Source organism: Staurois parvus, unplaced genomic scaffold (assembly GCF_062004578.1).
Source record: "Staurois parvus isolate SC_StPar_1 unplaced genomic scaffold, SC_StPar_1.0 ptg000029l, whole genome shotgun sequence".
NCBI classification, from domain to species: Eukaryota; Metazoa; Chordata; class Amphibia; order Anura; family Ranidae; genus Staurois; species Staurois parvus.
This window is the reverse complement of record NW_028317825.1, coordinates 9,471,649-9,485,647: the sequence shown is the minus strand read 5'-3', so window position 1 is coordinate 9,485,647 and position 13,999 is coordinate 9,471,649. Positions and strand designations below refer to the sequence as shown.

Here is a 13,999-nt window from a genome sequence, read left to right as displayed (position 1 = left end):
ATACACATTATAAATGTGTGAAATAATGACATAAGTAGTATATCTCTGTGTCCAAAATAGATACACTAAGGCTTCATATACACTACAGTAGCACATGGACCCATGGAAGCAAAATTGGGCAAAAAATTAGTGCTGTAGTTGCCATTCCTTATTAGTGGCACTCTAAACATGGCCAGCTAGACGCATGGTTTATATGTGAAAAAAACACAACATACTGTACATGGCTAAAAAAACTTGCAGTACTCAGAATGATTCTTGAGCTTACTCGATGCATTTGTTGCATGTAGGGCACCTCATTGAAATGAACGCAATACCCTATTCAGGAAGTGTCAATGCACAAAAACCGCATGAAAACAAGCGTACTGGAGGCTTATTGTAGAGTTGTGTACCCTATGAATAGTAAATTACAATGAATGAAGTAATACATGTATAACAAAATGTGAATCCTCCTAATAAAAGGCTACCAAACATCACTATACTCAGGGAGACATAATTTTCAATAACTGCCTCCAGTGTTTAGGCATCAAACACATTACCATCTGGTTAAAACAATCTCTTTTGGATTTACCAACAATTAATAACTGCATGGGCTTTTCTAAACTATCCTTTCAATTTACATCTATTCAAAAAGGTCTCACACTAAATAGATGTTAGTAAATCCAAAGGATATTGTAAAATCATATTTTAAGCTTGTGGTCAGAAACCGAGAGTTTCAATAAATGATGGATTTCCTTTTGTTTCTTACCACCCTGTATTTAAAAAGTTTGTAGTGTACAGGACACCAGGGATGGGTCCTGGATGGGACTGACCAGGGTGTCTTCTTTGTTTGGGTTGTGATCCCTTTAAGCGGAATGACAAAAAGCAGTGTGAAGTACTCAGGGATTCTCACCCGTGCAGGGTGAGGGGTTCTGGGGTGATTCGATAAAGGAGAACATTGACTTGTAATTTACCCAGGATTATTAAGTCCTCATATGGGTCCTGAAATTTGGAGGCTTGGAGAGATTTTGAGTGGTAAAGAGTCTCCAACCCAAACTTTTGGTGCTTTGGTCCTTTTGGTGATCAGGTTAACCCACCTGCAAGAGAGGAATGAAAAGGCAAGAAGCAGCCAACAGGTGTCCATGAGGTGTTGAGTAGAACAGGGCACAGCTATGAGAGAAATGTGGTCTGTCTTGGATATTGGGATGTTGCTGAGCTCTTACGACCTTTCAAAACTCCTAAACAGGTGGGAACTTTAAACCCTGTTGTGGGTCAGGTTTACACTAGTAGTGATCCAAATTTCTGTTTCTGTACCAGAATGTATGGGCTGTTTTTTGTTTGGTTTATGCTGAAGAAAAGCTACTTTGTTTGCCTGTTTTTGAATAAAAATCAGTTTGCTTTAACGAAGATGGCTGGCTATTGATCTGGACCCCCAAAATATCACAGGGGAAATACATTCTACATACTTTTAACCTGCTTTACAAATGCATCTTCTATACCATGTAACATGCTTTCTTTCATAATACTAAAAATACCAATGCATTTAATACTATTGCTGTCTTCGTATTTTGGAGACTGCTAATATAAACATACAAGAAAGAATTCCTAATAATTACCATCAAAATCCTGTTGGAGGACTGTCACTGCTTGAGCATTGCAATGGAGCTGGAGCATGTGAAAGAATATAGTTGAACCAATTATGTGCATATCTGATTGTTCTTTTTCTGTTGTCGTCTCTGCATTTAGACTTGATGCTTCCATGCTTGTTTTCAGGATGTCGGGACATAATTTCTTACACAAAGCTGCACTTGTAAGGCCATAAAGAAACTTCTGCTCCTCATTCTGAAGTTCAGGGTGTGCTTGGAGAGTAAATAAAGATTTATAGTTGCTACAATACTGCTCATTATAAATGATCCCACTTACACTGTCCTGAGCTTTAGTCTTCACATCCAGCGCCTGGTGAAAGACCTCAAAAACCTGTCTGAGGCCAGCCAGTAAGACTGTCCTCAGTGCTGTGTGGCAGAACACACCTAGAGCAAGAAGACAGCTACCCAATGAGCATTCCACATAGTGATACCCCTTCCAGGCCACATCTCTACAGTTAGGGCTACAATATCTGGCAAAACTGCACTGGTGACAAGGTAGGGAGGTCAAACTCCTTTGTAGGCAGTGGTGACAATAAAGATCACAGTTAGTAACACTGACATCCCATGTAGCTTTAATGCTGCTTGGCTTTCTGTCAGGAATAATCACACTGACATAGGCTTCTTCCCCTATCAAGAGCTCTCCATGTGCAATATCCTGAGTAGCCACCAAGTGGCGACCTTTGGAATTGCTGAAATGCATGTCTAGGGAACTGGAAGCATTAGTTAGCTGCAGGTTTCTGTCTAACTTCAACTCTTGTAGTCTGCCACATAACGCATCTGCAGCATGCTCCCTTGTGGGATCAGTCAGGTTAATACTTTCTGTGCTGGGAAGACGAATGCTGGAGAATTCAGATTGTTTCAGCTTTCGCAAACACTCTGCCTGCCGCTGAAGTATTTTGCTCTTTATTCGTTCAGGATATCCATGCTCTTGTGCACGATCGATGTCTTCCAGGCATTCCTAAACAAAGAATTCCCCAAGGGAAGAAAACATCACTGTCACATTCCCAAAGTGGTTTCTATTCTTTCTTTTGTCTCATCACTGAGAATTGCACACAAAGATCATTCTTCTTATTAGGTTTAATGTAGAAGTGAAATCACACTACACACAAACTAGATTTAAAGGGCCTACAGCACCTTAAGCATTAAACATTTTATAATTGTTTTATATATATATATATATATATATATATATATATATATATATATATATATATATATACACACACACACACATATATACTGTATATACACACACACACACACAATCGCATAGGTGAGGTGCACAGCAGTATCTGATTACAGTGCATAGCAATCAGGCCCTCCCAAAAGGCCATATATAGAAAAAGGAAGGGGAATGCTGCACTCAAAAATCTTAATGTAGAAAAAGATAATATACAAAAAATACAAAATAATCAATACAGTGTTGAACACTGTATTGATTTTTTTTTGCATATAATCTTTTTCTACATTAAAGCGGAGTTCCACTCAAAAGTGGAAGCTTCGCTTATTTGCCTCCTCCCCCCTCCACTGCCATATTTGGCACCTTTTGCGGGGGAGGGGGGAGCAAGTACCTGGTTTTGACAGGTACCCACTCCCACTTCCTGGGAACTCTCACAGGTCCCAGGAGACTGCTGGACCAATCAGGAGGCGCGGCGTGACTCGCGCATGCGCAGTGGACACCAGGCTGTGAAGCCGCAAGCTGTCAGAGCCTGGTGCCCACAGTGGAGATGCCGGCGCCATAGCACACAGAAAAAGAGAAGGGACTGCACGGGTTAGTACATAGTTGGACCCTGGGACAGGTAAGTGTGTGTTTATTAAAAGTCAGCAGCTACAGTTTTTTCTGCTGACTTTTAATAAACACAAAAACGCCTGGAACTCCGCTTTTTAAGATTTTCTAAGTGCAGCAATCCTTTTTTGGACTGGAAACTGGCAAACAAAATAAAAATCTTAGGACAACCCAGGATAACTTCTTAAACAACTGGCATGCTTCAATTTTGTAGCAAGGAATACCAAGAATGTTATAAGAACATAATTACAAACACAAAGCGGTGGAATCTATGACCTTCAATGGACTCCAAGAAAAGATTTTTATACTGAGTACAAGACAATAGGAGAGAGGTAGTGGTGGTGCTCAGGGAGTCAAAAGCAAGGGGAAAATGATGACCAAATGATCAATGTCCCATAAACACATGTAATCTAAATAAACAGATTATTGTCTATAGTCCTTGTAAGTAATAGGTCCATGTGACTATGACCAATGGAAGCGGCATGGCAGGCAAAAAAGATGCGATACAGCAGCGCTTTCTGAGTGTAGTATTGTAATGAAAACAATTTAATAATAAAATAAAGCAACTCATAAGAGAAGCACATAAACTTGCATATGCAAGTTTATGTGCTTCTTTCGTGAATTGCTTTATTTTATTATTAAATTGTTTTCATTACAATACTTCACACAGAAAGCACTGCTGTATCCCTTCTTCTTATAGTGAGTGTAAAATTTTATTTTTCTTCTCGCCCCATGAGGGACAAAGCAAATAACGACTAACAGGCTCAAGAGCCACCTTGGGAACAGATGAGTTCAAACCCCCATGTGGTTGGGGAAGAAAATAACCAGAGCAAAAAGAGATGAGGAACTATGTCTGATGTCCCAGGGCCAAGAGAAAGTAAGTTGAAGTTGGGGAATGTCTTGACAGACACCAGCCACATTCCAAAAGCATGAAGCTGACTAACCTAATATAACTAGAAGGATGGAACAAACAAAGATTTTCTGACAAGACTGGTAATCAATGATGTGGTCAAATAGTGGAGAGAGAACCCCAGGAAACTGCAACTTGACAGAAAACCCTAAGATGAATGTACCGATAAAGTAAGAAAAAAAAAGAAGGCCCTAAGCATCAACTCACCTGATCTCATGAGGAAAGAGGAACCTAAAAAGGCCTATGTCTAAAAAGGCTGCCAAACAGATTCACCTAAACGACTATTAGAGATAAATTCTTAACATAAGTCAGAACATCTCCTGGGAGTGTAACATTGGCTCCAAGAGGAAATCCCATACAAGACAACCTTAGCCAGGGAATAGAAAGTAGACCTCTTCTAATATTGGAAGGAAAGCTACAATCTGACAGAGGATCAAGCTCAGCACCTCATCAGCAAGGAACCACCCTTGAGGTGAAGCCCTAAGGTAAGAGACTAGATGAAAGCCCTTCCTATCTTGAGTCCTCCTCTCGAGTCTTTGAGGCAAACAATGAGGAAGGACCTAGATCTGGTTGAGACCATTTCCTGCTGCTGCCAGAAGGTTATTGTGCCAGGAAGCTAGCTTGTTCAAAATGCGGACGGCTCAGGGAACCATGGAGCCTCCCTCTGATGTCATCTTCTTGCAACGCAGGATCAGAAACGCACCTTGGTGCTGGATCACTCAGAATTTGGCAGTTTCTAAAAACTGACCTTTCGAAGACTGCAATCGACAAGAAAAGAGAGGCCAGCACTAGAGTACAAGGTAGTGTCCGATTCAGGACCTAAACTACTTTTCTTGCAGCAGCATGATCTCCTGTTCCTCCTCAATGGTAGAGGCATGCCAGCACTGTGACACAGTCATCCAGAAGTGAAATAAAAGGCTGCTGAACACTGGATAAATTATGAAGTGTCCATATTTATTGTAAAAACCGGGGTACACAGTCCACTGAAGGTGAAAGAAAAGGCTGTGGCACACTGGATAGATCATGAAGCGTCTATATTTACTGTAAAAATTGTCCATAGACATGGCAGCGGTCCTACAGCAGGAAGTGTCATGTCTGTAGCCTAAGACCAAGAAGGAGCTAGGACAAAGATCTTTTGATCCAAGATACCCCAGGGGTTCAGTTAGGTCTACTAATCTGTGCTGTGACTCTGGAAGGTATAAGGTGAGGTTCTAACTAGAGTAATAGTCGTGGGGGGTTCAGTTTGTAATTCTGAGAGGGCAATTGTGATGGATGCAGTGTCAGACCCCGGGCCACCTTCACCAACTTGTGACAAGCGGCTGATCAGACTCACAATGTGCTGTCGCTGATATGTGACAATGACACTCTCAGCCTTGTCTACCATATAGTATTCAAAGAGACAGGAATTATTTAAGTTCTGTGTTAGTGCATTAGGGACAATATTAACACTTTTCAAAATACTGTTTAAACGCTTCAGCTCCAGAAGATTTTATCCCGTTCATGACCAGGCCATTTTTTGCTATACCTCATTGCGCTAATTTAACTGGTAATTGCGCAGTCATGAAATGCTGTACGGAAACAAACTTTATATAATTTTTTTCCCCCACACAAATACTGCGTCCTTTTGGTGGTATTTGATCACCACTGGGTTGTTTTATATTATATAAATTAAAAAAAATATAAAAATTAAAAAAAAAAACAAAAAAAAAACCCAATTTTTTTTTACTTTCTGCTATATATTCAATAGAAAATAAAGTTTCTGCATAAATTTAGGCCAAAATGTATTCTGCTATGTCTTTGGTAAACAAATCCCAATAAGTGTATATCAATTGGTTTGTGTGAAAGTTATAGCTTCTACAATTGACAGTATATATATTGAAATTTTTTATTTATTCCAGTAATGGCAGCGATTAGCAACTTATAGTGTAGCAGGTGATCTTAGCTTCCTTTGGGTATTAAGCTTCATGTGATGCAATTTGCCACGACTGATGTGCGATTTACTGCGTGGCAATCTGTATCACGCAAAGCTTGTCGCCCCCCCCCCCCCCCCCCCAAAAAAAAACCCCATAAGCTTTTTTAGGCCAACAAGCTTCACACTATGCGATTTGCTGTGCCATGTCAAAATAATGGCACGCTGGGATTCTGTTAGTCTGTACAATTCTTGAAAGTGAGGATACCCTCAATTGACCTTATGGTTTCCCTATTAAGGTGGGTCACTGACACATCCACCGTGGGTATAGACCACTGCTTAATAAAATCCTTTCCAAAAGGAACCAAATCCAGTGGATGCTCAGGGGACCCATCAGAATGCTACCAATCCCAATAAAAGAATTCCTCTTTGCAGCTGTAAGAGCTCTGAAAAACACAAAACTAGAGGTAACAGTGGTAAGTGACTGTAGAAGGGGACTTATTTGATAAAGCATGGGGATTGGCCTCACCTGGCAGAGCAAAGGGGATTTCCAATGACAGGGTAGACCCTATAACTAGTTATATAGGGTAACAGGATTCCATATTGAAGAAGTCAGTACTATCGAACGGTACAAAACAAACAGCCCTGGGAACCATTAGCGAAGGAAAGTTCTAGGCATAGATAAAGACGTTGCAACCATGTGAGGGTGATGCAACCAACCAAGACCTTAGGTAATCACAAAAGCTTAGACAGCCAGTAGCCAATGAGATAACCACAGGTAACCAATGTCACAGCGGATGTGTGGTAGGAACAAACTGGAGATCAGATTTCCACATGTCTCTGTGCAATGCTGGAGCAGCAGCAGCAACGGGTAGATGCTTCCTTGATTTTGAATGGCAGAAGAGAAAGCCATCCAGTGGATGTCAGTGCTCAGTCCCACAGGAGGTAGAAACTGGAGAAGAGCAAGAATTTTAAATGCAGCCAGCGGTTCAACGGTGAGGATACTCACCATTGCGCTGAAGCAATGCAAACAATTCTGGAGCCTGGAAAGCACTCTGTGCATAACTTGTTACCTGAATGGTGCCTACAAAGCGTCTTATGTGGCACCCAGGGCCTAAAGGTCACTTCTAGGCTAGACCTGCAAAATCCAAGCAGAGTCTGGGCATGGCACAACAAAACTAGGCTGGGAAAAAGGCCTTTCTGGATAGCTGCAACTGTACAGACTAGCTCTTGAAATGATTTACAGAGGAATCTTGAAAAATGCTAGAAGCAAAATAGCTAGACCTTTTCCAGCGGACCTAAGTAAAGAAGTCTATTCTCCTAGGATATTTGCAAAAAAGTGAAGCCTACTGGATGTAGGAGGGTTCATTCTGGGCTGGCTTGTGCTTTTATAAATGTTTTCCTTTTTGTCTGCCAGTGTCCAGTCCTCCTGTGGGTGACAGTAGAACCTGACAGTTAATGACTTCCTGTGCCCCTCAATCAACACACACAGCCTGCGGCTTAGGATCATGCATAAACTGGTACCCCCATAGCACAAGGCTTGCTAAGGGGGCATCCGGAGCAGGAAGTATAACCTGTTTTTTATTTTAGCACAAAAAAAGAGCCTTTAATATCACTTTAAAGATCAGTGCACAAGCATATTTTTTATAAATGAAGCTCTGACACAGCACATACTCCTGACTCATCCAATCTACATGGGGGGGGGGGGGGGGGGGGGGACTCTAAGGAATCTGACTACAGTGCAGTTAGCACTTTAGATTTGGGTAAACTGAGTGGACTTCTGTACAGTTGCAGAATTTCTCAAATAACATTAGCAGTTCATTAAAGTACAAGTTCACCTTTGGGATCATGTACAGGCAAGCAGATATTTTCACAGGTCTGCATGGCACCAGCGATCTGCTGTACAGGCTCCTGCAACCAAAAATATTAAATGCACATTACCTGCAAAAAAATGTGCATTTATTATTTTTGGTCAAAAGGTGAACGTATCCTTTAACTGATTTCACTCAATGCCTGGAATTGTGTTTTCAGATTAAACTGGAATGATAATGTAATAGTTTTGTAACTTTTATTTAATACCATGCATTCCTATAATTTAATTGGAATAGTAAAACAACCTAAAAACTGAAATATTTATCATTTGTTCTAAAACTACCAAAACATACACTCACTGGCCACTTTATTTGGTACACCTGTTCAATTGCTTGGTAACACATATTGCTAATCAGCCAATCACATGGCAGCAACTCAATGCATTTAGGCATGTAGACATGGTGAGGACGACTTACTGAAATTCAAACCAAGCATCAGAATGGGGAAGAAAGGGGATTTAAGTGACTTTGAACATGGCATGGTTGTTGGTGCCAGACAGGCTGGTCCGAGTATTTAAAAAACTGCTGATCTACTGGGATTTTCATGCACAGCCATCTCTAGGGTTTACAGAGAATGCTCTGAAAAAGAGAAAATATTCAGTAAGCAGCAGTTGTGTGGACGAAAATGTCTTGTTGATGCCAGAGGAGAATGGACAGACTAATTGCTGCAACATTGAGATGTTAGTGTGAGAATTTGACGTAATCATGAAAACATGGATTCATCCTGCCTTGTATCAACGGTTCAGGCTGTTGCTGGTGGTGTAATGGTGTGGATGATATTTTCTTGGCACTAGCAAGGTGTAGCTAATAAAGTGGCCGGTGAGTGTATATTTATAGATCATGTAGTGTTAAAGGAAACCAAGCACCCAAATGCAACCCCAAATCCAAAATGCAATGATTTGCAAATCTCACAAACCCATATTTTAATCACAATCGAAAATTGAAAACATACCAAAATGTTTAACTGAGAAAGTATAGCATTTTAGGGAAAAAAATAAAGTAATTTCGAAATAGATGAAAGCAACATGTTTCAAAAAAGTTTGGCCATATTCACTACGATGTAGTATTCCCTCTTCTTTTAAAAACACTCTGTAAACGTCTGGGAACTGAGGAGACCATTTGCTGCAGTTGTGGGAGAGGAACATTGTCTCATTTTGCCTGATATAGGATTCTAACTGCTCAACAGCCCCCAGTCTTTTTTGTCATATTTTTCATTTCAAGATGCACCAACTATTTTTAATTGGTGAAAGGTCTGGACTGAAGACAGGCCAGTTAAGTCCCTGGACACTTTTATTAAGAAGCCATGCTGTTTTCATAGATGAAGTATGCGGTTTAGCATTGTTCTACTGAAATATGCAAGGTCTTTCCTGAAAAAGATGTCATCTGGATCGGAGCATATTGTATGCTGCTCTAAAACCTGGATATTTCTTTCAGCATTGACGGTGCCTTTCCAGATGTGCAAGCTGCCCATTCCATAGGCATAATGCACCGCCATATCATCAGAGATGCAGGTTTTGAAGTGAGCAGTCATCAAAAGCTGGAAGCCTCTCCTCTTTAGACCAGAGGACAAGGCACCCATGGTTGCCAAAAAGAATGTCACATTTTGACCACAGAACAGTTTTCCACTTTGCAACAGACCATTTTTAATGAGCTTTGGCCCAGAGAAGATGGCTGTGTTTCTAGATAATGTTCAAATAGGACTTATTTGCATGATTAAGCTTTACCCTTGAATTTTTGGATGACATGATGAACTGTGTTCACAGACAGTGATTTTTGGAAGTATTCCTGAGCCGACGCAGTGATGCCGATCAAAAAATCATGCCTGTTTATAGTGCAGTGCCTTCTTAGGGCCCAAAGATCACAGTCATCCAATATTGTGTTTCGGCCTTGTCCCTTTTGCACAGAGATTTCTCCAGGTTCTCTGAATCTTTTGAGGATATTATATACTGTAGATGATGATATATTTGAAGCTTTTGCAATTTTATGTTGAGGAAGATTATTCCAAAATTGTTTGACAATCTTTAGGCACAGCTTTTCAAGATTGGTGAACCTCTGACCATCAACATCTGAGACACTGTGGTTGATTTACTAAATAGACTAATGAAAATGACTGCAACTGCACTTGCAGAGTGCACAGTCTATTTGCCTTGTAAATCCACCCCTCTGACTCTCTAAGGTGCTCTTTTTATACCCAATCATGTTACTGACCTGTTGCCAATTAACCTAATTAGTTGTAAAATGTTCCTCCAGCCCTTCCTTGTTAGCACTGCCAACTTTTTGTTGCCCTGTACCAACATTTTTCTGAGACGTGCTGCTGCCATCATTGTAAAAATTACCATTTTTCCCCCTAAAATGGTACATTTTCTCAGTTTAAACATTTGATGTTTTCTATTTTCTACTGTGAATAAAACATAGGTTTATAAGATTTGCAAATCATTGCATTCATTGTTTAAGTAGATTTTACAGTGTCCCAATTTTTTTGAACCTGGGGTTATGGTTTTTTTTCATGTTAAAGCTAAATTCCAGGTATGGATATTTTTGCATAGTTACATTGGTCCAGCTAGGACCAATGTGATTATGCATATTCCATACCTGGCTGATCCCTGTGGAAGCGGAGAATCACTGTAGTAGCCCGTACTACTACAGTGATCCTCGTTATCTTCTGGGTCCTGTGTAGCTGCACTGCTGCATAGTGAACAGAGTGGGTTGCTCGCTCAACATAGTGCCATTCAGAGAATGCCTTTGTATTCCTCTCACTGAGTGCAGGACTATCTCTGATTGGATGAGGTGAAGATCACAATGTCACTGTCTTGTTTCTCTACCTCATCCAAGCATCGAATGCTCTGCATTCACTGTAAATGTCACCTGTGCCAGGCAAATAATCCCGTTTTGACTACGCAGCAGGGAAGATGATCAGCGCAAGACCAAGAATATAGGAAATATCACTGTAGTAGCATTTACTACAGTGATCCTCTGCTTCCACTACAATCAGCCAGGTATGGAATATGCATACGGTGGAATTCAGCTTTGGAGTGGTATCTATTTTCTTTTCTTTGGCTTTCTTCCCTCAGTTCCCACCTGGTAATCTGGCCATCAACACACCTGTATTAGTAAGACACAACTTTGCATGAACAAGCAGAGAAGGCACAGCAGACAGCAGCACTGTCAGTCTGGGGGGGGGGGGGGAGGAAGTATTAAATATGTTAGCAGATTTAAATCAACTAATTGATGCCAAACTCCAGCTCACACTTTATAATCGGGTGCAGTTTTTTTTCCTTATGGGATAAAAGTTTTGCATGAATAAATAAAAGCTGATCATTTTAATCACCCCTAGCTAAGTGGTTTGTTTCATCCATGAAAACTGATACTTTCTGCTGGAGAGCTTGTGCACTTAAAAAATAACAGACTTCCTGGCTAAATCACCAGATGAAAATAGAAGAATGGAAGCCTAACAAGGAAGCTAATGCAGCCATCACATCTATGAATTGGTAAGCTGCAATAGGTTTCATTCAGATCAGCATTACTTGAGCTTGCTTGCCCAGGGATGTGTAAAAAGAAGGAGTGGATTAAAATAAATCTGAGAAAGCATATGTTTGGGTTTGAGCATTATTGACCTTTTGGTTTTGGCTGTGTATACACCTGCTGTCCTACACATGACAGATTACAGCTACTGTCTCTCACCAACTAGCATTTTTAGGAAGTCTACAATGGCAGCCCACTCATTTTTTCCATCACAGCTAGACTTATGTCTGTGCAAAAAAACAAAAAGCCAGTGCAGTACAAGTACATTTTCCTATGTTATTGTGACTTTAAAAATACTGCAAAAATATCAAACAAAAAAATGCACTTAGCCCCTAAATTTCTGTTTGAGCAGTGTCATTCCTGCTAAGGTTCTCCCAAGATAGACTACAGAACAGCTCCTCCTTATGTTAACAGATGGGAAAAAGGGGGGGGGGGGGCGCATTTTGCAGCCCAGACTGCAGGGCTGATAGAACTGCTTGCCCACATGGAAGAAAAATATATCTGAAATATATTTTAGAAATATTCTTTCCAACTCTATATACAGGTGAAACTCGAAAAGTTAGAATATCGTGCAAAAGTTCATTTATTTCAGTAAAGCAACTTAACCACTTGCCTACCAGGCACTTATACCCCCTTCCTTACCAGGCCAATTTTCAGCTTTCAGCGCTGCCGCACTTTGATTGACAATTACGCGGTCATGCAACATTGTACCCATATGAAATTTTGATCATTTTTTTCTCACAAATAGAGCTTTCTTTTGGTGGTATTTAATTGCCACTGGGCGCTTTACTTTTTGCGCTATAAATTAAAAAAAGTGCAAAAAATTTGAAAAAAAAAAAAAGTTTATTTGTATCTTTTATAAAATTTTTCAAACAGGTATTTTTTCTCCTTCACTGATTTGCGTTGATGAGGCGGCACTGATGGGCACTGATAGGCGGCACTGATGGGCACTGATAGGCAGCACTAAAGGGCACTGATAGGCAGTACTAATGAGGTGGCACGGATAGGCGGCACTGATAGACAGCACTAATTAGGGGTCACGGATAGGCGGCACTGATATGCAGCACTGATAGGCGGCACTGATAGGTGACACTGATGATGGGTACTGATAGACGGCACTGACTGGCATCACTTCTGGGCACTGACTGGCGGCACTGACTGGCACAACCCCTGGGCACTGACTGGTGGCACTGACTGGCAGCACTGCTGGGCTGCACTGGTGGGTGGCACTGGTGGGCAGCACTGGTGGGTGGGCACAGGTGGGTGGCACTGGTGGGCACAGGTGGGTGGCACTGGTGGGCACAGGTGGGTGGGCACAGGTGGGTGGCACTGCTGGGCACATGTAGGTGGCACTTCTGGGCACAGGTAGGTGGCACTGCAGAGTGGCACAGGTGGGTGCACTGCTGGGCACAGGTGGGGGCACTGCTGGGCACAGGTGGGGGCACTGCTGGGAACGGGTGGGCGGGGCTAGTGGGCGCACTGCTGGGCGGAACTTGCGGGTGTCACTGCTGGGCACCGATCATCAGGGCACTGATCATCAGTGCCCTAATGATCGGTGCCGATCCCCGCTCTGACAACTGCCGGTTCTCGGCAGTACTTTCCTCACGATCTGACAGCGTGAGGAAAGTGCAGCCGAGAACCGGCACTTGCATTTCCCTGTGATCAGCGTGTCATTGGACACCGCTGATCACGTGGTAAAAGGCCGGTGGGATCGGCCTTTCACCACATCACGTGATCAGCTGTGTCCGTAGGACACAGCGATCACGGAGATCGCCGGGTGCGCGCCCCCTGGGGCGCGCAGGAGAGCGCGTTCTGGGAGGACGTCATATGACGTCCACTCAGAACTGGCCGGCCGCGGTTGAAGCCGTCATTCGGCTATGCGCGGTCAGCAAGAGGTTAAAAGGTGAAACTAATATATGAGATAGACTCATTACATGCAAAGCAAGATAGTTCAAGCCGTGATTTGTCATAATTGTGATGATTATAGTTTACAGCTCATGAAAACTCCAAATCCACAATCTCAGAAAATTAGAATATTGTGAAAAGGTGCAATATTCTAGGCTCAAAGTGTCCCACTCTAATCAGCTAATTAAGCCATAACATCTGCAAAGGGTTCCTGAGCCTTTAAATGGTCTCTCAGTCTGGTTCAGTAGGAATCACAATCATGGGAAAGACTGCTGACCTGACAGTTGTGCAGAAAACCATCATTGACACCCTCCATAAGGAGGGAAAGCCTCAAAAGGTAATTGCCAAAGAAGTTGGATGTTCCCAAAGTGCTGTTTCAAAGCACATTCATAGAAAGTTATGTGCAAGGGAAAAGTGTGGAAGAAAAAGGTGCACAAGCAGCAGGGATGACCGCAACCTGGAGAGGATTTTTCA

The 13,999-nt window shown here is 41.9% G+C and overlaps 1 protein-coding gene across 1 annotated transcript in view; it reads right to left on the bottom strand.

Annotated features, from left to right (window-relative positions):
- The window catches only part of SMYD4 (SET and MYND domain containing 4), a 91,356-nt gene that overhangs the window by 39,195 nt on the left and 38,162 nt on the right, over positions 1-13,999 (bottom strand). Inside the window, exon 5 of the mRNA XM_089657713.1 lies at positions 1,593-2,580. Coding sequence (XP_089513839.1) covers positions 1,593-2,580 — 988 coding nt within the window. The remainder of the gene's footprint in view (positions 1-1,592; positions 2,581-13,999) is intronic.